The 24,169-nt window shown below is 38.7% G+C and overlaps 1 protein-coding gene and 1 long non-coding RNA gene across 3 annotated transcripts; one reads left to right on the top strand and one right to left on the bottom strand.

The window, feature by feature from the left end:
* Positions 1-457: 457 nt before the first annotated feature.
* Positions 458-2,830, bottom strand: LOC146307163 (uncharacterized). The gene is made up of 2 exons (XR_014772763.1): positions 2,557-2,830; positions 458-928 (listed from the first exon to the last, which is right to left on the bottom strand). It is a non-coding gene; the product is annotated as an uncharacterized LOC146307163 (long non-coding RNA).
* Positions 2,831-5,759: 2,929 nt separating this feature from the next.
* neurod6a (neuronal differentiation 6a) lies at positions 5,760-9,728 on the top strand. 2 transcript variants are annotated; one of them, XR_014772762.1, is made up of 3 exons: positions 5,760-5,984; positions 6,300-7,404; positions 9,358-9,728. XR_014772762.1 is itself a non-coding variant. In XM_084747724.1 (2 exons), exon 2 carries the CDS (start codon positions 6,306-6,308, stop codon positions 7,242-7,244), a length of 939 nt encoding a protein of 312 aa, XP_084603850.1. In that variant the 5' UTR covers positions 5,760-5,984; positions 6,300-6,305; the 3' UTR covers positions 7,245-7,495. The 2 variants fall into 2 exon arrangements, 1 of the variants encoding a protein (XP_084603850.1); XM_084747724.1 differs by lacking the exon at positions 9,358-9,728 and having other exon boundaries at positions 6,300-7,495.
* The last annotated feature ends 14,441 nt before the right edge of the window (positions 9,729-24,169 follow it).

Here is a 24,169-nt window from a genome sequence, read left to right as displayed (position 1 = left end):
CACGTCCATAATGACGACTGTTTTGCTTTGATATCAATACAATTCATAAAATCATGTGACTACTTACTTTTTACTCACAAAAACGGCATAGTAACAATGACCAAGTCACACTCATCAGCTGTTATTATAAATATATTAGGCAATAGCAGTGTATGATTGCATATATTGTCTCAGTGGCATTTGAAAGACTCTTGGTGTTTCCATTTCTTGGAATGCTGTGCAGGTAAATGAAAGTGTGGTTACATTTAATTTGTAAAAAATATTTACTGTTCATTATTTACATCTTTGATTTTCTCTGTACTGCTGTACTTTCAGACTCTGCCTGGCTGTCATGTATTACAGTGAACCTGCTGACAAACCACACATCACATCTGGTGGAGACCAACTCTTCAAAGTGCACTTCCCAAAGACCATGAGAGGAGCCTGTAGAACAAAACCAGAGAAGACTGACCCCATGTTTTGTAAGTGTTACATTCTTTTATTTGTAACTAAAATTAAGTCATGTACATGTTGTATTTACTGTATCACTGTAACAGTTGTTGTAAAGGTTTCAACAAAAAAAAAGAAATAAAATAGAAAATTAATAACTTATATAAATACACACATAAACATAATGCACTGACTTTTTTGAAGTTAAAACAAAATCTTTCTGCAATATTGCACAGGATATGTGGCCGACTTAATGGACCCCATCTTTGAGAAAGTGTTTCCGGACCCGGTGCCAGACAGGGATGAAGATCCAGAGGACATGAGTCCACAGTATGAGGAGCCAGACAAGGAGAAGGTCATCGCCAGCTGTGTGTCCTGGTTCAACTAAGAGGAGGTCTGAATCCAACATAGAGGCCCTGGGCGTCAGGAAACGTGGTGCCAATCCTAAGAACCAGACAGGCTTTGACAAGGAGTGACGAGGAAACCTATAGGCTGATACCTGTAACGAATGAAACATATGGAAAAGATGTCCAGTTAACAGTTTAGCCTTAAACATCAATCTTTGATGTGTCAAAGTTGTTTTTTTTTTTTCAAATGGATTCAGTGAATCTTTCAGTTTACTGTCATGGATGATAGGTACATCATTTGACATGTTATACGATGTGATATATGCGATTCAATAAATGCCTCACAGTATGTGTAAAACTTGTCTCTTGTGAAGTCATGTTTAATATGAACAGTATCTGTTTATTTTGGGGTGTGCATCTCCATTCATGGTGTTTAGTGAACATTGTAATGTTATGCCAACTTAAGTAATGTAAAGCAAACTGTAAAAAATCTGACATATTTATCTTCATAAATACAACTAACAATATTGTGAACATCTTTTCTGTCAGTGTCGTGAAATAAACCCTGACAGGATGATGCAGGACCCTGACACAAAACAGAGGGTCTTACTTCATCCTGAAGAGGTTTATTTTACAATACTGACCTGCTCACTGTACATTATCCTGCTCAATATACAATGACTTATCACAATCAGATATACTTTATTGATCCCAGGAGGGAAATTGGTAGTGTTACAGTTGAACTCATTCAAGGAAGACTGGAATATAAGTATATACATATATTTCTACAAATATAAGCATATAGAATATAGAAATTAAGATAAAAATATTCTGTAGAGATAAAGCTTTTAAGAAATAAAAATAAAATATTAGTTAACATGTGCATTGTGAATTAAACTATATACAACAGTAGAAAAAAAACTAAGACGTGTAAGAATATGTAAACATGCATTTGTATGTAAGTGATGTACAACAATATATACAGCAGTGGTACACATACTAGTGTAAAACAGTATGCTGAAGATAGGGACAAGTGTTATAGGATACATGTATTATAATAAGAGCATTGGTTGATTTAAATGCTCATATAAATAAATTCATCCAGAGTCTATTCTAAGATTTGTTGTGAGCATATCCACAAAATTTAGAAAAATGTAAATATTTCAACAAAATATTAGGCCTATGAAATTCAAACCTGAAAGACATTAGACAAGCTGTGATGGATGAGCAGGAAGCTTTGGCAAATTTCAAATACATAATATAGGAACGGGTAAATTGTTGCACATTATGTGGAGACGGAGCACAGTGTAGTTTACAAACCACTGCACACAGCCTTGACGTCTGAAAACTGATGATAAAATGATAATAAATTATACAGACAGACTGAAATTTTTTATATATACTAAAACAAGTTCAGTATTATGATAAAAAAAAATGTGGCTACATAAAGGACTATTTTGATAGTCATCTCTGCAGAGAATATTGGAAAACAAAGATAATTATTGTCAGCAATCGTCAAAATATGGTAGTAATTGGGACACCTGTAACACTTGTAGAGGTCCTTTGTCCACAGAGTATTAACGTGTCTCACCGGAGACATGACGGTAAACTATATTCACAAATTATAATGTCGCTTATTCGCCAAAATTTCCCTCAATAATGAACAAGCGGAGTGAGTTACAGTTAGCATTAGCTACCGAGCTAGTTACATTTTAACGTTGTACCAATACACACATCGACTAACTGTAAAGTATCAAGACACACAAAGTTGTAGACTTACCATTCAGACACGTCCGGCAACATCCGCAGTGTTTGAATTTCTGCAGGAGCCTCCTCTGGATCAAAATTAGATGTTTAAAATCTACCGCGTCTGACAACAGCCATGTCCGTCATGGTGTTCAGCGTAAACATAGCAGCCAGGACCGGCTGATTCAAGCCACGCCCACCTCCAGAGAGGGGCGCGACAAGTCGCAGCTCATTTGCATTTAAAGCTACAGGCACAGAAACAGCTCGTTTTGAGAGAGGCTGAAATAGAGAGGTATAAAGACACGCTGATCTGCATGATCCAAGGGGTGTTTTATGAAACAAACTTCGAAAGCATGTTTTGAGGACCTCTGAGACCTATAAAAACTTATCAGAAAGGGGCATAATATGAGACCTTTAACTTGGGGCTAACTGTTCTCTTAACCTGGGGCTGAGTGCAGTTTGAAGTTGCTGTTTGTTAGAAAAATACTTAAGTAAAATTACAAAGTATTCTTTTCAGAAACTACTTAGAGCAGGGGTGTCAAACGTACCACCCACAGGCCAAAACTGGCCCGCCAGAGGGTCCAGTCCAGCTCGCGGGATGACTTTGCAAAGTGTAAAAATTACAGAGAAGACATTAATTTTAGGTTTGAAACCATTCCTGGAGTAATTCGAGCAATTTGATTACTAAAATCAGTTTAAATCCGAACAACTGTACAGCACACACTGTTTCAGATGTGGGGGTTATCAAAGACCAGAGTATTGATGAGCACCGACATTTAAATTTTGATGTAATTTATTATCACACGGCTGCAGCATCTCTCCTATCTGCGTCAATGCGGCTCCTCCATACACACACGTACAGTACAGACACACACAGAGGAGGTCAGTGTGATTCTCTGACTCTGTCTGTATCTGATCTGTTGACTTTCTTCATCAGCAGGATGTTTTATAAAGACAAAAAGACAAAACCTAACTCACATTCTGGGTTTTTCCCTACATATTAATCCATCCTCGATTCAGTTTTCACAGCAGCAGAGAAACTGCGTGTGGAGGAGACTGTTGTTAATGACAGAGTTTATTACAACAGAAACTAACGTGATGGTTAATGACATCGACACCAACCTGATACACTTATAAAATTAAACAACTGTATAAGGAGGCCTATACGTAAAACAGACCTTCTCACAGCAGAGTGAACAGATGAGGGAGGAGAGGAGGGCAGACTGATCACTAATCAATCAATCACCTCTCGAACTGATTAAAAAAATAAAAATGCCAAAATTGGTGACAAACCAAACCTGGGTGTCCACACAAATAAAGTCTTTGTGTGAAACACTACAGAGTGTAACATCGTGCTGTTTACAGACAGTCAGCTGTCATTAGTTTGACAGAGAGACAGAGAGGGTCGTGTCTAGAAGGGAACCCTAGACCCGTGAAAGATCGCGCGAGTTTGATGATTATTTTAGTAGAAATAACGGACACAAATCTTGCGAGAGTTGTGCAAATAAAGAGTTATCTTCTAGACACGACCGAAAAAGGTGCGGTGTTTTTAATGTGGTGGCTGCCATAAATAAAACACTATTCACTGATCCACAGAGAGTCACTGAAACACTGACCTGCTGTGATGGAAAAAATACTCACACTCTTTACTTAGGTAAAAACACTACCACAATGTAAAAATACCTAATTACAGTTTAAAAATCTTGCATGTTCTTGTTTCCATTTTTGAAAAATCAACATTTTTATTGCTGTTGTTGTACTTTAATGGTATTCTTATTGGTATTTTTTGATGACTAAATATAGACCTGCAAACTCATAAGAGGAGAAAAAGGTGACATGTTGGTAAACCAGTCCCCTGTCCTCTGGGGGTCTGGGAGCGTCCTGCTCCAGAAGAAAAATGTTGTGATTTTAAAATGTTAACAAAACATTCTGGTGACTGTTTTAGTTAAAAGAGTTAGTTCCATCTTCTCTTTGTGGTTTTGGCAGACATTACCTTGGAAAAAAAAGTAAAAAGTAAAGTAAAAACAGTAAAAGTAAGATTACTTTACTGAGTATTTTTACTTTAGTAATTTATAGTTGTTCATTTAATAGACCTGTCTTATCTTCTCTTTTGTATATTACCATTGTTCTTAAATAAAGCAAACGTAATGTAATAGAAAAAAATGCAGAACACGCAATATTTCTTATCTGATTACTCAATTAATCGGCAGAATAATCGATAGATTATGCTTTAATTTTACTGGCCCGACCCACGTGAAATCAAATTGAGCTGTATGTGGCCTCTGAACCAAAATGAGTTTGACACCCCTGACTTAGAATATTAGTTATTTTTTAACCAATGCATTACACCCCATGGATGATGAACAAACACAGGATTTTCACCAGGAGATCAGGCATCTACCACTGTTGCAGTTTTGTGAGGGTTTTTTGTCCATATGTCCTGGTTCTTACTGGTCTGTTTGTAATCAGATTACCCAATTGGCTACAAAAATGCAGATGAATGAAGATGATTAAATTACATTGTCTAACACACACTTAGGTAAAAGTATACCACTCAAAAAAGGAAAAGTACCTAAAAAGTACTAAATTACAGTAATTTGAGTATTTGTAATTAGTGACTCTCACCCCTTCCAAACAGCAGTCTGAAATGAAACATAATTCAGTATCATAACACAAAAGAATAGTTCCTTTTTGTCACTAATTCTGCTACACTTATGGAGACTGACACCATAAAGTTTACCTGTCATGATTCTCAGTTTTTTGAGTGAAATGTGTTGTACAGGTGTTTTTATTTTGTCCACCCTTTATGGTGAGAGGATTTCATGGCTACGTGTGGACTGCTCACTGGTTCAGAAGACTCCTTTAGTGTTTTCCTGGATAGTGTTATATGTTCTATGCACACTGACAGCACAGTGAGCTGATGAACCAATCCACCAGTATCATCACTGCACAGGACTGTGTGCCTGCATGAGCTGCATCATCCACACTTTGATCCAACTCAAATCTGTCTCCTGGGAATACACTGGCATTGGATCCCTTCACAGAAGCCAGACTGGGAGGACTGGGAGACAGGCATGGGGGAGACAGAGAAAGAGGGAGAGAGAGAGAGAGAGCCACAGGGAGAGAAAGAGAGCATCCCTGGAGAGTTAACCCACCCAGTGACGACAGCAGCAGATGGCATCAGTGTCTTTACTGCTGGAAGAAGAAGAGAGACAGAAGAGAGGAGAGGAAGGAGGGACAAGGAGGAGGAGGAGGACTGATATTTGCTGCTGAAAGCTAAATGCTGTCTGGAAGCTACAGGAAGATGCTCTCTGAAATGTAACAGCAGAACTGGGTGAGAAGCTCGTCTGTCCACTGACAGAAGGACGTGTACATTCAAATGGACCACGATTTGTCTCATTTCTGTATGAGGTTGACTCGTCTCACTGAAGAATGGTGATAGACTACTAATAATAAAAAGAGGTGGGCTGCTTCTGTTCAGTACAGTTTATATTGTTCTAAACTGTCTACATTTTATGGATTTACGAAATTTCTATCCAATTTATTGTCTCAGAATCATTGATTTATTGTCTTAGGTGCTCAATGCTATGTGCTTTTATGTCACAATATGTTATGTATTATAGGTTGTATATAAATATATAATATATTCATTAATTCATTTTTGTGTGAACCCGGATACTCACACACACATAATATGTATGTATGCGTACGTGTGTATGAGTGGTTGTTAGAGCCTGTCTAATATTAATTTATCTTTCCCCCAACAACCTGCTGCAGGACGACATGCTGGCTTCGCCGTTTGATGAGCCGTCCTCCAACCAGACCAGCTGTCCCTTCAGGACCAGCTGGGCCGCCAAACACTCAGTGAAGCTGGTGAAGCCGGATCCCGGCAGAGCCCTGGAGGACAGGCTGGAGTCCGACAGAGAGGATGAAGGGAGGGGTGGCGAGGAGGAGGAAGAAGAGGAAGACGAGGGACCAGCGGCCGCTCTGAGAATAAGGGGTTCTCATAAAAAGAAGCTGAGCCAGGCCCGGGTGGATCGGGTCCGGCTGCGGCGCATCGAGGCCAACGCGCGCGAGCGGAACCGGATGCACGGCCTTAACAACGCGCTGGACAGCCTGAGGAAGGTAGTTCCCTGCTACTCCAAGACCCAGAAGCTGTCCAAGATAGAGACTCTCCGCCTGGCCAAGAACTACATTTGGGCCCTCAGTGAGATCTTGAGGACCGGAAAGAGGCCGGACCTGCTCACGTTCGTGCAGACTCTGTGTAAGGGTCTGTCCCAGCCCACCACCAACCTGGTGGCCAGCTGTCTGCAGCTCACCGCCCGCAGTTTCATGTCGGAGCCCGGCGGGGACTCGTTCCCCCTATACCCGGCCTACCAGCACCACCACGGGCCTGATGTGGTGGGCTCCAGCTCGGCCGACAGCGGTAGGCCCTTGCGGTCCTTCGGCTCCGTTTGTGGCCCTTACGATGCTCTGTACGACAGCCCGTCTCCAGGCTGCTCTAGCCCTCTGGACGCAGGGCCTCTCAGCCCGCCCATCAACTTCAACGGGATTTTCTCCCTTAAACACGAGGAGCCGGCGGAGTACCGCAGCTGCCACTACGGCCTCCGCTATTGCTCCATCAGCCAGGGGCCCTCCGCACAACTGGGCCCATATGACATCCACCTGCGGGGCCAGTTTTATCAGGTGCAGGAGAAATTAAACAAGCCTTTCCACAATTAATGACCGTAGAGATGTTGGTGAAGAATATTTAGAGTGTACAGCTACATGTTGGAGCATCTGATGCGCAAGCTGCATTTCTATTCATTCAGTGTTAATTGTCTGGGGACCACGCGCCTATTGTCGAAGAATGCTGTGGCCCTGGAAGGACAACACGTGTGTGGTAGGCTACACACACACACGCGCGCGCACACACACACACACACACACACACACACACACACACACACACACACACACACACACGTGGGTGCGTAGTAAGTAATATTAAATATTTGGTTTGTTTGTGGTCGGTAGTTGAAGAACGCTGGTATTGGTATTTATAACTGACCGCAGCGCAGTAAGAGCAAACAAGCCCTGCAGGGATCTATGCAACACACTGCGCACCAGTCATGTCTGAATGTAAAGAGGATCAAAACACGAAACGCGTTCTATATGCATTTCTCATCATTATCACTATTGTTATTGTTTATTTATTTATCATCATTTAACGTTATTTATATAACGAATAATCCGTATTTGTTTTTCTTTTTCGGTGTCTGGTTTTGTGATTTTGTGTCAAGTACTGAGTGAAACTTTGATTGAGAATATGTAAATAACTCTACAGATTATATGTTTGTATATAAGGGAGAGCTGGAATTATTCCCGAATGAGCGCTGTATGGATCTATACTCCCACAAGCTCACACTGGTTTAGATACCTACTGTAATAATGTCGCGCTCCACTCAGGCCTTGAAATGATCGGGAGTAACCTTTAGTATTAAATAAAACAAAATAAGCCATTTTTCCTGCAGTCACAGCGAATGTTTCAACATGTTTGGTTGTTTGCTGCAGTCGGCCGACGCACCTACTGCTGAATATGTGACATGATTTCATCGGATCTATTCCGCCCGCAGTGTGCTGCTTCTCTGTCTCTCCTCTACTGAATGTATCGCCTTTATCTGAAAATGCATAACAGACATGATAACGCAACAGTCCGCGTGTTTTTCTGTAACCTTGGCCTGTCATTGGCAGATTGTTATCAGCTGGATTTTTGGGGGATGATCTGTTCTCTGCTCTGCACTCCTGCTTCATTCAGCTTTGTTTTACACAACAAATAAAACACAAATTAAAACGAATTATTAAGGTTTGCTGTTTTTCTAATTTCTATTAAGTGTGCAGTCTGAAACAATTTCTAATTTTCAGTTTTATAATTTCACACAGGTGATGAAAAGTACTTCTATAGTTTTACAGTTTATATGTGAGATTGTTATTAAATAGCAGTCTGAACAGGATTTTATGCCTTTAAATTGTAATGAACAGAAAATTCAAATGCAGTACTTAGATGCTGATTTCACTGTAAAACTCAAGAGAAAAAAGTAAAATCTGCAGGAAAAATCAGTCATGATATATTTAAACAGAGCTGCTTGTTCAGTATTTTTCAGTGAACTTGAATGGGATGCAGTGTAAGCAAAAACTGCATGTAAATCCTAATGAAAGAATCAGTTTAATAAGCAGCTGTGGTCATGCAAAGTTTTTGCTTAAACGTAGGGGAAATTTGTCTGAGTTGTTCCTAAAAACATTCAGATAAAATAAAGAAATACAGGCAGAGGGCTGTAGGCTGTCTGCAGACACCAACATACACTTCTAGTGGGCCAAAAGCGATGATCCACTAGTATATAACAACTTTTAAAACTGTACAATTTACTAAATTAGTTTGAATAGCATAGCTGCTCTTTTTTCTTTTGGTGGTGAAAAATGTTAATCAATGTTTCCCAATGTCCAAGATGACATTCTAAAATGTCTTGTTTTGTCCACAACCCAAAGATATTCAGTTTCCTGTCAGAAAGAAGAAACCAGAAAATATTCACATTTGAAAAGCTGAAGTCGTCTTTTTTAAATGACTGAAAACAATTAATCAATTATCAAAAGAGTTGACAATTAATTTAATTGTCAATTAATTGATTAACCATTGCAGCTCCAGCTGAATCAGTAAAACTGTACAATTTACGGGTTGTTCTATAATGTTTACTTTCTCACTGTATTTTCTCCAAAATCAGTTTGAAAACCACAGCTGCTTGTTTTTTCCTTTTTTCACCATTTCCTTTTTTTTCTCTTTTCTCTTTTTTGATGTCAGACACAGTGAAGGATTATGGCTGAATGGAACTCTTTCAAAGCACACTGGTTTATCTTCATACTGGATTGGCACTGAGTTAAACTGTATCTACATTTAAAAATAAATACAATTAGAGCACTCATAAAATTCAAACCAGTGCACTGTTCACAGTGTTTTCTTTTACCAGCCTGTGGTTTCAGCACACTAGCCTATTCTTCAGACAGTAGTATTTAAAGAGAACACTAACTTCTAAAAACCATATCTGTGATGTACCTGGCTGTGTCTGATGATGGTTGATGACGTGGTGAGAAGGTGTGGCCAGCAGAGTACTTTTTCACTCTGCTCTCACCTGAATCCTCACTGTGACAACAGGATGATAGTTAACATTTTCACTCTTCACACCTTTAATATCTCACTTATGCCAACATTAGATGTGAGGTGTCAGCCTCTCAATAGACAAATGGAATAAACACACTCTATGAAATAAAGGCTGCTCTGTGCCACCTGCGCTGATCTTTTTTTGATCACCCACCCCACCCATATATTCTCTTAAGGCGGAAATATACTTGCTTTTAACTACACATATAACATACGCACCCTTATGCATCCCTACGCTTCATGGCTGCCTCGCGTATCCTGTGTCCATTTGGAGTGATGGTTGTGCACGTCCTCAGAAATTAACGCTACGCATACGTGAACGCAAACGCATGGTTAAACAGCAAGTATATCTCCCCCTTACACCAGGGGTCTGCAACCTGAGGCTCCAGAGACACATGCAGCTCTTTATCCCCTCTCCAGTGGCTCCCCGTGAATTTAACAAAAAAATATGTAAATGAATAACAGCTTCTTTTCACATTTTGATTTGTTGTAGGTCTACACTGTAAAAACAGTGAAAAAAAAACAACAGTAAAAACAACAAAACTCCAAATTTCAAGGCAATGTATTGCAATAGATTTTTGACTCAAATTCACAAGTTCTGAGAATCGAGAAAGTTTTACTAAACTACAAATCTTTTGTTGAGATAATTAACTTTTCTTCTTTGGATGAACTTAAATCTTTCAGTTTTCGAAACCCCAGTTGGGCTCAAAACTCAAAAGTCTATTACAGCGCCTTGCCTTGAAATGTTGAGTTGTCTCAACTATTTTTTGCAGTGTAAATTGATTCTTAAATTCTGTATCTGTAAAATTATGTAGCCTATACACCAAAAATATTTTGTCTGCCAGAATGTGCATCAGCCTACATCTAAGGCTTGGTAACTTTTCCTTTAGATTTTGACAGTGGCTAGTGGTGTTGAGTTTCCGTAAGCTGCTATGGATACCAAGTTAAAAAAAGAAAAGTCCCCAGGGGGAAAAGTGAATTTGATAGTTGCAGCTCCAGACAGAATTTTTCCTGTTTTTGGCCAAAAATGTCTGTTTTGATCGTACAGGGTGCAGACCCCTGTCTTACACTGTTACATGCCTGACCGTCAAGGTCCATGCATTCAAAGAATGAATGAAGTTTATCATCTCAGTGGCTCTCATGTTTATCTTCAGATTCATGTGTTACGGTCAAAATCAGCAGAGGTTGAGATATCCTGATGAACACCTTATGGTATGGGTCTTATTTCAACAAAACTGGATCAAGGCAACTTGATACCATCTTTCATCAGACCCTTTCTTTCTTACAAAAACCCTTATCTTTCAAACTCTGCTGCTTCAGTTTTTAAGACACGTTCTGTTCAGTACAGTATTCTACTACAGTTATCTGACAGCTTTAGTTTTTTTTTTAGTTCCCTTTTAGCATACAATTTTTCATACTCTTCCCAACCAGTTAAAACCATGTAACATACGACATGTACATCTTCAAATGTCTTCAAATATCAAACCTGCAACAGGAACCTCATTTGCCAAACACAACCATACAACTGTTGTTCAATCATGTTTCCATCATTTAAAGAACATCTTGAAGATCAGGTCATTTCTCTGTCAGCATGATGTGTAGAAGGTTGTCCATGCTTTTACTTTGTCTGAGTCGGAGGCTGTTTTAGCCTCTCTTCGCTGGTTACCAGTTAGTTTTAGAATTGATTCTAAGATTTTACTGATCACCTTTAAAACTCTTCATGGTTTAGCACTGTATGGTTTTACGCTAGACAAGCAGTATGGAGGCATTTTATGTTTTAATTATGTTGTTTTTTTATGTCTGAAAACTGGTCACCATTAACTTCCATTATTTGGGAGATTGTGCAACACTGTTTTTTCTGTGAAACTTAAGAAGTGCTTTGTGGATTTTCATTTTTGGGTGAACAACTCAAGCTGAACGCCTCACCCTTTTATGAACCTTTAATGTCCTTCTCTGTTTCCTGGACTGATTGTGGTTACGTCAGACCTGGACATGTGACTCATTGGACTACCCCAGGTAAGATATGTGAGTTCAGAAATGATCAACGTGAATTTAAAGTAAGTCCAGCAGTTTCAGTGAAGTGCAGGTGATGGGGCTGAATGTGACTGAATTAACCCTTTGTTTATGTACCAGTGGTGGAAAAAGCATTTTAAGCTTTTAGTCCTTAACTCATACCAAACAGTGAAAATGATCAAGTATAAGTAAAATACAACCTGGGGGTCCAGACCCCCGTTAAGGGTCATCAAAGCTTCACGCCCTCTTAATTTTGAGGGGTGTAAGAGGACTTTTTTTTTTTAAAATACAGGGGGCCTATATATCAGCATTCCATTTTTTTTAAGTTTTATTATTTAAGCTGTTAGTTAGCTTTCAGTTTATTCAATGAAAGAAAAAGGCTCTTTTGAAGAAAAAGTTCATTAACCACTGATTTAGGCTACCTAAATATGTTTTACATTGTTTTACTACTGATATTTTTGCATATTACTGCTGTAGATATTGAAGGTTGAACTCATTTTAAGAATATAATGTTGCATCATGGTCAAGATCATCATATGTTTGCAGTGTGGCTGTCCTGTCACACTCTGAGTAAACTATACCAAAAAGGTACAGTACATTAAATAGACAGTTCACAAAAATTACAAAAATATCTAGTCACCCTCATGCTGATTGAAGGTCAAGTTTAGGTTTTTAGTCCACAAAACACTGCTGGAGGTTCACAGGAAAACAGTGTTGCAGAATCTCCCAAACAATAGAAATGAATGGTGACCAGTTTTCAAATATAAACAACAACTAAAAAACAAAAAATGCAAACTACTACTACTGCATCCATAATGCTCGTCTGGTGTAATCCAAGTTTCCTAAAGTCTCAACATGCTGTTTGCACACCATCACACCACACACACCCTGTTCAGACAGTGTGCATGTGAACAGGATCTACAGCAAAGATTTTGGGTAAAAACATGGCGTGAATGGTGTCTTTCAAGTCAAATTGGCATGTCAGCACTTTAGAGGATTTGGATTACAAAAGACAGGCAGTATGGAGGCATTTCATGCTTTTTTTTCTGTTGCTTTTTTTTTTTTAAAACTGGCCACCATTCACATATAAGGTTTGAGATTCAGATATAGTAACATTGTTTTCCTGTGAAACTCCAGCAGTGTTTTATGAATTTTTGGGTGAAAGCAACCCTTTAATGTTTTGTGTCAGCAAAAATATTTTATATGTAGGCTTTTGGAGATAGCTTGATTATTTTACAGTAAATTTTTTGCACAATAACGTCTATATTTAATTCAGCACTTCTGATGAAAAATATAGGCCTAAAGATTTAATAACACAAAGGCTTCTTGGACTTTCACACTTCTTGTGTTGAACCGTTTCTCACTGTGTATTGATTTTGTCAAGTCTGACCTGATGTTGTCTTCCAAACAGAAAATCCTTCATCCAATTAAAAACTGTCCCTCCAACACCGACCTTATTTGACTAGCCAGAATGAGACATGGAACAACTTACAAACTGACTCATAAGACCAATAAACATTAACAGGGGAGGAAATAATAGACCACAACTAAAATTCAACACAAAGAAACCCTGATCTGCCCACCCCCATGATGTCAGAGTTCTTGGTATGGTCCGTGGCATGACTGTCTGCATAAAACAGGTTTCGCCCTCAGGGCCATTTTGTTTGCCAGACTCAGACCAGGAAGTGAGCTCAGCAGCCAGGTAACTCAAAGACAAAAGCCGTTTCTCAATACCAAGTATGCCAAGTTCGGACTCACGGACTTGGCAGTTCGGACTTAGCAAGTTCAATTTGGGAGTACAGTCTCCAGGATGGGAGGACATAGGACGGTCATTCTGATATTGGGACAGTAGCACACTTGATGATGTCACCATCTCAGCTTGTCTTGGCTTACCCACTTCTTTATTTTTCACCATTAATGTATATTTGAAATAAAACGAAATGTGATATAAAACACAACCCTGTATCTTTTGGTTTAAATGCATAGAAAATGAATTATATCTCGTTTTACTACTACAGAGATATCAGAGCCAGTGGCAGATTTCAGAAGGTCATGCTGGAATAATGTTTTTAGCGGGGTAACATGAATGCTAACAGCCCGGTCATCTTGCTAGCTGGTGAGGTATGCTGGCCGTCCCGTTAGCAGGACGACACATCTCCGAAAACTTTGGAGCAAATTTTAAACTATGCACTATCGTGATGAATCGACCATAGTTTTTAAGTTTTAATGTCTACATTCTCACATAAAATAATCTTAAAATTACATTCTGTGATGCTAAAACAGTAGTATTTCAACACTTGTAACTTAAAGTTGTGGGTCTTCTCCTCTACCATTGTTGCTACGAAATGCATTCTGGGATACATGGCTGCCCCAAGTCCACACAAGTCACCACCCGATGCATCCTCAATAAAATTGGCGGGGCAAGAACACATCCAGGTATTTGACTGTACTTGGCGAGATGCAGACTTTTGAATTGGAACAGTACTTGGACTGAGACTGATGACGTTTCTCAAGTACACAAGAACACAAGTACAGAGAAGAATGCATATTGAGAAATGGCTAAAGAGAAATTAATGCATTTAACTTACAAAAGCAAGTAGCCACAAGACAAATGTGCTTCATCTAGAGAACAGTGAATTGTCTAATAATAATATAATTTGCCTGAACAAAACAAACTATGTGTTGTATGAAATTTAAGTGAATGCATGTTAAAGTAACTGAGCATGTGGTAATAATGTGGAAAACTGTGTGAACCATTCAACCTTTCATTGTAAGGCTGTGGGCATCACAGTCCACCAAGCTAACACTAATGCGATCTAGTACAGTAGTCCCACAAAGTCTCCCTCACACAGGAAGCACACTCCTCAGTCAGGCACAACGGTTGGTACTCCTCCTCACACACTGAACCTTTCTGTGCTTGTGCTCTCTCCTCAGACCACCATGGCTGATTAGAATTGAATTCTACCACTGAACTTCAGATTTGAGGAGAATCAAGGTAAACCACCAGCAAACAAATCCACCTTTGATCAGTGCCACCAAGACAAGGGATAAAATGGTATATTGGTATCAATGTATATAAGCTGATAAATAACGGATATTGTATCTGATTTGACAGATTATGTCAAAGCATTTAATTAGAATTGTCAGAAAAAAGCTGCAGAAAAGCTAAAGTATATTTGTAAAGTATGTGGTGTCATAGGGGGGAGATACATCCCCTCCTAGTGGCTACAGCAAGGACTATAAAATATCATGGCATTAAAGAACTACAAAACCCATCGTCAGGAGGGCTGTTGGGACAAGCGCTGCTGCCCAGCTGAATCAGATAAGCTGATTGCCCCAGTAAGGGTGCAGAGACTGCATTGAGCAGTGTGTGTGAAAGGGAGGTAGCTCTGAGACATACAGAGAGGAGCAGTCCTTTGGTTTTGTTAGACAGAAGACAATGAACATCAGTTTTGATTTAAATATCTGTTTCGGTTTTGTTTCTCTTCTGAGAATAAGTTGTCCTGTTATGAGAAGACTCAACACTTTGATTTTAAGTTGGAAACCAAAGCCTGGCTGTCTTCATTCTCTGCATCCACACCTCAAAAGCTCCAAGAGAAAAGCTCCTGACCACTCAAGATACCACTTGTTTTTTGATGAAATTTACTTGAAAAACGTACTTAACATTTGAAGAGTCACAATTTTGTTTTCTGTTGTAAAAATTACATCAGTTGAATTCAGTTTGGTCAGAGTTGTGGAATATTAAATCATCTTTGCTCACTACATCTTGTTTCTTACTCTCAGGTGTTATATTGAATATAACCTACAGGCTGTATTCATCGACCATTAGAGGCAAATAATTATCATTTATCATATCATTTATAAAAAGAAATCCGTATCGAACTTATCGTGCAGGTGTCTGGAGGAGATGGCGGCTGCAACGTGACAAAGCTCCCATGCCAAACCCTAAAAATCATGGTTAAAATGAAGAAATGAGGACGAAAACAAAATATGCAAAGGAATAGTCTGAAGAAGAATGCATGTATGCTCAGGACCAATAACAAAGTCTAATAAATCAAAGCCAAAAGACAAAAAGAAGTCAAAGGTGGTGACTGCTATGGCATAGAAAAGCCAGATTAATCGGTTGTTTGCATACTTGAAAGATGCGCTGACAAAAGAAATCAAAGAACTCAGAGATTATCTTAAAAGCTTTCAAGAGGATATAGACATACAGACTATTATGGAACAAACAGCTGATTTGCATAAGGATATGGAGAAAACAAAGTGTGGGGACCAACTGGAGACTCATGTTAGTGAGCTGGATGACACCAAGTATATACAGTAAGACAGCCAGAGATATGAAAACTCGGATACAGGAGCTTGGAGAGCAGATGGAACATTTAGAAAGTAAGTCAAGGCAAAATGATCTCTGTATCACAATGTTGAAGAAAAAAGTGAAGGCAGTAACATGACAGCTTTCCTCCAGAATCTAACTGCTGAAACTCTGAACTTGTCCAGCAAGCTCAATATTAGACAAGCACACAGTATACATAAGGAAAAGCTAAAATCCACAAGAACATTATTGCAGCATTCCTAAACTTTGACACAAAGAAGCGAGTGCTCAAAGCAGCATGAGACATGAAGGACGTATGGTACAAAGGCGCACAGATTTATTTTGATCACAACTACACTTTTAAAACAAGACAGCGGAGAGCTCTGTACAGACCAGTGTAGGAATATTACACATCCTGACACCTGCAAAACTCAAAGTTTTCAATGAAGACGGGACATCTACAATGTATTCCAATACAGTGGAGGCAGCCAGAGACCTGGAGCAGAGAGGCCTATACAAAGCGAGCACAGAGGGACATCACTCACCTGCAGGTCTGCAGTAGACGCATGGGAAGAAAAATGGCTCACTATCACTGGCATGAATGAACAACCAGAGTCTTCAAAGCAACTGAAATCGACTAACAGGTACTAAGACACTAGTATTTAGGTTTACATAAAAGAGGCCAAATATAAGGACAAAGGGAGAGTAAGGAGAGAAATGTTGAGCTTTTCCATTGTGTATTATTATTATTATTTTCTTCATATAATGCCTCCTCTGCCCTTCCTGATTGGCTCTCAAGCTAAATTGAAGTTTATTGGAGAGCTTGAATGCATGTATGAGAGTGAGTGGGAGGCTGTATGTGTGGTTGGGTACGTGTTGGGAGAAGTGGCATGTATGAATGGAAAACTTGAGATTGGGAATAGCTCATGACAGGTAGAAGGCAGAGATGGGGAATAATAAAGGCAGGCTAATGATTTAAGTGAATTTTCTCTCTTCTACTGGTTTCACCCCCTTTATGTTTGTTTTTTCTCTCTCATTAATGGAAGATATAGCATAGGTAAATAGGGGATTAACATAGTAAACAAGTAGAGGCTGGACATTTTAATACCTGTTAGGCCTCAAGCATCTTTTGGTTAAGTGATTTAAGATACAGAAATGGGCCCAGAATGTATGATGGAAATAACTGAAATCTCAATGACAAAATATAAGGGAATTACAAAATGGGAGGAGACCTGAATCTTACATTAAATCTCAGACTGGACTCAGACTGAGCACAGAGAGCAGACAAAGCATCAATAGTTCTAAGGGGGACAGTCTCAGAGCTTGGATTAGTAAATATATGGAGGATGTTGATTCCATCCAGAAAAGCATATACTTATTATTCAGGTAGATTCTCAATTTACAGCAGATTGGATTTTTTTTCCTTTTTTTTTTTTTTTTTTTGTCAAAAAAGATGCAGAGTTAGTTGAAACAAGCTTAATAAATACAAGGTACTTATCAGACCATGTCACAGTGGCAATAAATATGAATCTTAACATAAAGGAAGGGGAACATATGGTAGTTATACATCTCATTTTGCGAGACAAAATATTTATAGGAAAAATAAATACTCCTCCTACAGAATTCATCATAATGGCTTCAAGATTGATGTGTCCCATCCAGATTACTTTGTGATCAAAAATTATTAAAAGATTTATCTAGTGTTGAAGAATTTTGATGTCTTGCCATGAAACAGGAAATTACTACAACTTTAGTATAAATGCTCGGATTACAGTTACATGACAATACTTAGTCATAGTCATAGCGCCACTTACTGGCAACAATAAATTACATGTTTTAGATTCTGACATGCTCCTCCCAACAGGTTGACCATATCAAATTCAAATGTGGTCAGAAAAGCCTTAAGACGTTGACAATGCTGTATTATGATGATTTTGACATTTCATGAAATGGCGCTGTCCTGACGCCACATCGAACTTGGCTTAGCTTGTGCAGAGGTGCAAGGGCCCATTCAATGCTGTTTACAGCTTTAATTTTTCTTTGGTGGATCAACATGACAATGTCTGGAGAAGATCTTCAACAGTTAAGAAAACATCTTACGTATACTTCCAACTGAGCTACAGGTGACTGTCCTCCTGTCAAAGAATATATATAAACCAAATACACACTGTACACGGTTGGAACTGTTTACATCATATAATACAGATGTTACCTCAGACATATGGCCAGCCACTGCTCTGGGTCAATCAGCTCTCTGAAATGACTCCTCTGCTTCTTCAAGTTTGGTGCCAGCTGTTGCAGCAGAGTTGAAATACTTCATGAAGCTGCCGTGGGACAGTTTCAGCTCCTGCACCAAGTAGTGAACCTACCCAGATATGTTGTTTTTTCTTCTTTTCATTTCAAGTAAAAGGAGCATCATCACTGATGTAGACTGCCACCATTGCGTGACTTTTTAAAGAAGTTTAATAGTTTATTTGCAATATTGTGTTATACTTTATGTGAATAATCAAGCATTTTGTAATTTGCCACAGACTTATTCATTTCCTGCTGTGACTTTGTATTGCTGGTGGTGTGTAAAGCCCTTTATTAGTACTATCATTATAGTTAGATCCATTTTTTTTTAAGAGATCCAAAAAATACCTTCTTTTTTTTTTTTACCAATTCAGCTGAATGATCCTTTCCTTCCAATAAGCACTTTTTGATAAAACCACAAAAAGACCCCGTTGTTGGTCTTTGTGTGATTATATCTGCATGTGTATACAAACACACTGTGTTCTCTGTCACAATTTTCAAAACCCTGCCACAAGTCCCGTGTCGCAGATGGTGTGGGACAGAATCTCCTCCATTAAATTCTAAATAATCTGCTTTTGGATGAGGAGGGTGCTCTGAGCCTGGTGGAAGGATTCTAGTTTTAATTAGAGGGTTTAAGATGCTAAGCCCCTTAGAACAGTGGCCCTCAAGAGAGCTGGGTGCAGGTGATGCTCCAAAAGTGAAGTTGCACTGTGGCAACAGCCAACAAGTCATCTGCATTTTAGAATGGAGTCACTTTGGCGTTGATCCTGTTCTCCTCAGCCCCTGAGGAACTCCCCCTATTTCTGTGTTTGGCACTGTCCCGCATTTTGTCTTGGCAAGGATTTCAACTGTTCGGCTGTCCTGTAAAGGTTTAGTGAAAAACACTGGGAAATGACAAGGGTGTGTGTATGACTATGCTGTATGGTTTTAGAAAAGTAAAATCAGAAGAAAGCTATTTCAAGCCTATTTAAAAAATGAATTATAATTATAGTGGATGCTTATTAAGTTAAAGTAAATCACTAACATGTTCATACATTTATTTATTACCCCCACCAGGGATCATGTGATGGCTTCTTTGTGCGTGTGTATGTAATCAATAGATCTGCATCTTGTCCAGAGCTAATAACAAACATTACTGGACCGACTATACTTTGTGTGCATATTCAAGACTGTATGCTGAAGGAGCCCTGGGATTCACTATTTTGAAAAAATCCTGATTTTTTTTTTTTTTTTAGCAGTTTTTCGGTTTTATGTTTTTATTGCCATGGGCATTATGTTTTCAGGTCATCCCATCTCCCATAGAGAATAGCATATCTCAAGAACATCTCAAGGGAATTTTTTCAAACGTATTTCAATTATACACGGATGAATGATTAGATTATAGTGATCAGAGGTCACTGTGACCTCACTTAACACATTTTTGACCATATCTTAAGAAGTGATACACTAATTAAAGGGATAGTCTACGCAAAAATGAAAAGTCAAGTCAATTTCTACTCACCATCATGTTGATTGAAGGTCAGGATTAGTTTTTCAGTCCATAAAACATTGCTGGAGTTTCACAGGAAAACAGCATTGCAGAATCTCCCAAATAATGGAGGTGAATGATGACCAGTATTCAAACATAAAAACAGAACAGGAAAAAAAAAAAAAAAAAAAACATAAAATGCCTCCAACCTGCTCCTCTGGTGTAATCCAAGTCTATTAATGCACCAGTATGCCAAGTTGGCTAAAAAATGTTATTTACACCATGTTTTTACCCTGAATATTCATTGTAGATCCTTAGCTTGGAGCCACACTCAAGTGCACATGCTAACTGTGTATGTGTGTGATGTGACAGTGTGCAAACGGCATGTCAGGACTTTAGGAGATTTGGATTACACCAGATGATGAGCAGTATGGACCCATTTTATGTTTTTTTTTCCCCCAGTTGTTTTTTACACTTTTTCACCATTCACTTAACATTGTTTGGGAGATTCTGCAACACTGTTTTCCTGTGAATCTCGAGCAGTGTTTTGTGGACTAACAAAATAAATCTGACTCTCTGTCGGCATGAGGGTGACTAGATAATGACTGAATTTTCAGTTTTGGGCAAACTATCCCTTTAAGACTAAATTACGCACAAAATGACATTTTGTGTCCCTAAGGTCAACTTCACTGTGACATAATAATCTTTAGAAATCTATCAGTCTTCTGTCCTCCTCTGTAAAAATAGTCTCTGAATGAAGTGTTTCTCTCTGGAAATTATTCACTGGAATTGGGAGAATTTCCATTTTTCCAAAAACTACACTTGGTACCTTTTATTAAATTCTCTCGAAGTTACAAGTCAATATACTACAGGTAGTTTCATATTAAATTCCTGCAAAGTCTTCTTTACAGATATTATATGAGTCTGGACTGACAAGGATGTAAACTGTAACTTGTCTGGTTCATGGAGACATCCAACTGTGACTGCTCTGTTTTATACAACCATTGACAGCTGACTTTTCACTTTTCTAACTGGCAGCTATGGGGCACAAATGATCAACAACTGCTTCAATTTGAAATCTTTCAGCCCCAGGCAACGTATGTGGGGGCCATATTTGTGTTGGCAGAACTTTGCAAATCTCTGCTGGTTGCATCTGGTAGTTGTGGTGGCATTGCAGTAGGTGTTTCATCATCTGTTGCCTGGCAAGGATCTGCACTCTACTGAATGACCTGTTCTAGTTGACTTTATGTTTGCAATATTTGGAATTTGTAGGCTTGTACTAATTTTCTACCCCATCAGGGTCATAAGACTCCAAGCCAACTATCAACCATGCAACACTCTAGTACTGACAGCTGATCAGCTGAAGGAGCTTCAGTATTGGATGTAACATTCAGCAACAGGGGCTGCTGTCCGAACACACGGTAAATCACAACCAGTCTGACACATTTTCCACTTCTGTTGCCTCAGCAAAGGACAGCAAAATCTTCTATCATAGATTTCAGTGTCCATCCAAAGGACTATACTCCAACAAGTGCACTTGTGCCTCGTGGAATAAGAACAACTGAGCTCATCTATCTAGAAGCCCATTAGCTATGAATAATAAATATCAGTTCATACATATGAAATATGTATGAACTGATCTTATCTGGACAAATTACATGGAGTTTGTCTGTTCTTGACTCAAGCTAATCAGGGCCACATTAAGAGCTATTTGGAATGGCTTGTCATACAATGAGGCCATTTATATTACCAGCTAATCCTGACATCCACTAAGTGCTAATGACCTCATCAAAATCCCTAAAAATACCATTAGTGTCTTCCTCCCCATTTACCATAAAATGAGGTATTTAAGTTTGAAGTCATACTTAGAATATACATATTAATTAGGTGGAGTACATTATGTATTGATAACATGGCCAGAAAATGACAAAGGCATGAATTCAGACTGGAAATATTCTATATTTTGTCCAAAGAATCTCATGAAAAGAGCAAACCCATCTCTGTGTTATGTGTGCTATGTGTCTGTCTCTTAGAGCCACAGACGGGGTAGGAAAGTCAGACAGCACTCAGTCCTAAAACAAGACTGTCTACTTGAGATACCCAACCCATTATGAGAACCAATCCACATCACCCAACCTGCAAAAATATGCGTTAATCAGGAACCTAAACCCAAACTGACCTCCAAATTGCCAACTTTATGTATTATAGAAGCACAATTAGAAGATTGGGGATCATGCCATGCATGGCGCTCTCCAAGGGACTAATCGTGCTGCTGGGAGCAGCTGTCACACTGTGTTCTTTCTCCCCTGCCCACAGAAGTGGGAAGATGGGTTGCATAATGCAGCATATTTATCATCATCTTTTTTTTTTAATTTATATTTTCATATCAAGATAGATTAACAACAAAAGGACAACAAATAATTACACAACAACCACTATAATAACAAAGACAACAACAATAACAAACATGACCACAAAAGGTATAAAATAATACAGTAACATATTATGAGACACCATATAACATAAAAGGGGTATACAGTATTATGCCCTATAATTGATAAATTAAGTCATATATCTTAAAAAGTACATGCCATGAATATGGAAAACCAGAAATTCAGAAATATTTCCCATAAGGCTCCTCAGTATCAGTCTAACAGAGTTTCAAATATACCATGCAGAAACAATTCCAAATTTGGTCCTACTTCAAAAAGTTGTCACTAATCATATTAGCTACCCGTTCCATACCAAGAAGACTGGAGAACTCAAGCCACCATGCTTCTGTTGAGAAACATGCTGGCTTACAAATTGTCCAATTCAACAATATCATTCTTTTAGTAGCCAATAAGGCTAAGCCTACTATTTTCCAGTCTTCTCTTGACTTAATTTGTGCAGTCTGACATCCCAACAAGCAATCCAGAGGACATGGGGAAAGACTTATATTCATTATTACTGAGATTGAATGACACATTTCCGTCCAAAAAGACTTGACTGCCGGGCAGTACCATAACATATGAATAAAAGTTCCCAAATACCCACAACCATGCCAACAAAGATCAGAAGAGCTAGAATCTATTTTTTTCATTCTAGATGGTGTGATGTAAGCTCTAGGAAGGATCTTTAATTGTATAATTTTGACTCTAACAGACTTAGAAATCACCATGAGGTACCTCCATATTTTTCGCCACTCTTCAGGCGTCAATAAGACCCCCAGATCTTATTCTTATTCCCTAATCTTATTATGAGACTGAGCCTGGGTGTTGGGATTCGGGGAGGAGTAGATCAGCATCTTATACAGACTTGAAACAGTACCTCTATTCAATGCTGCAGACTTGAATTGTCTACCTGTCTCCTGATCATAATCAAAAATATTCTTTGGGGAGTTTTGAGAATATTTTCTTTAACTGCACATACTGTAAAAAGGCGTTTGTGTCCAAATTATATTTCCTTCTGAGTTCCTCAAAAGACAACATCTCCCCATTCTGAATAATTCGTGAAATTTCTGTAATGTTCTGTTGCTGCCAAATGTGGTTAGACAGTGGTTTTCCCTGCAGCTTTAAAAATTGCATTGTGCCAAATTGGACAAGATACTAACACAGTTCTAGCAATTCCCATTCTTTTCTAATTTTGTTTAATAATATCACAAGAGAACTTAATAATGCCGTTATCTGATTTAGTAGGTGGAACTGGATGATACCATAGTGATGATAATGAGACTGATTTATTCTTCTCCTTCAAAATATACTCCTCCAACCAATCCCAACTACGTTTGACTCTGTCTTTTCTGTAGCCCCAAATTAGGGGATATGTGGCATTAAATGCAAGATAATATAGGTATATATCTGGGATTCCAAGACCTCCTCTGTTTCTCGGCATTGACAGTTTCCTCTGATTGATCCAAGCCTTCCACAAGAAGGAAGAAAACATTCTGTTTATATTGTCAAACCAACTTTTGGGTATAAACAGTGAAATTGAAGAGATCAGAAAAATTAGTCTTGGAAGAATGTTCATCTTCAACACCTCAGCTCTGCCCCATAAGGACAGAGGTAGGATGGACCATCATCCAAGATCTTCTTTGATAGAGTGTTATAAAGATTGTGCATTCAAAGCAAATATTTTGTCAATGGGTGCTCTGATTGTTACTCCCAAATACCTCATCCCATCTGCTTTCCAAATAAAAGGAGCTGATCCAAGACTGGATTTGTATGTACAATGATTTAAAGGTATTGCTTCACTTTTGGTCCAATTTATTTTATAGCCTGAAAACTTCCCGAATGATTTAATTATTTCTAATACTTTTGGTATAGATTGTGATGGGTTGGACAAGGTCAACAAAATGTCATCCGCATACATGTTTAATTTGAAATCTTGGT

The sequence above is a fragment of the Lutjanus erythropterus genome, chromosome 21 (assembly GCF_056507025.1).
Source record: "Lutjanus erythropterus isolate fLutEry1 chromosome 21, fLutEry1.hap2, whole genome shotgun sequence".
Taxonomy (NCBI): Eukaryota; Metazoa; Chordata; class Actinopteri; order Lutjaniformes; family Lutjanidae; genus Lutjanus; species Lutjanus erythropterus.
The sequence above is the reverse complement of the archived record's forward strand: the minus strand, read 5'-3'. Positions and strand labels throughout refer to the sequence as shown.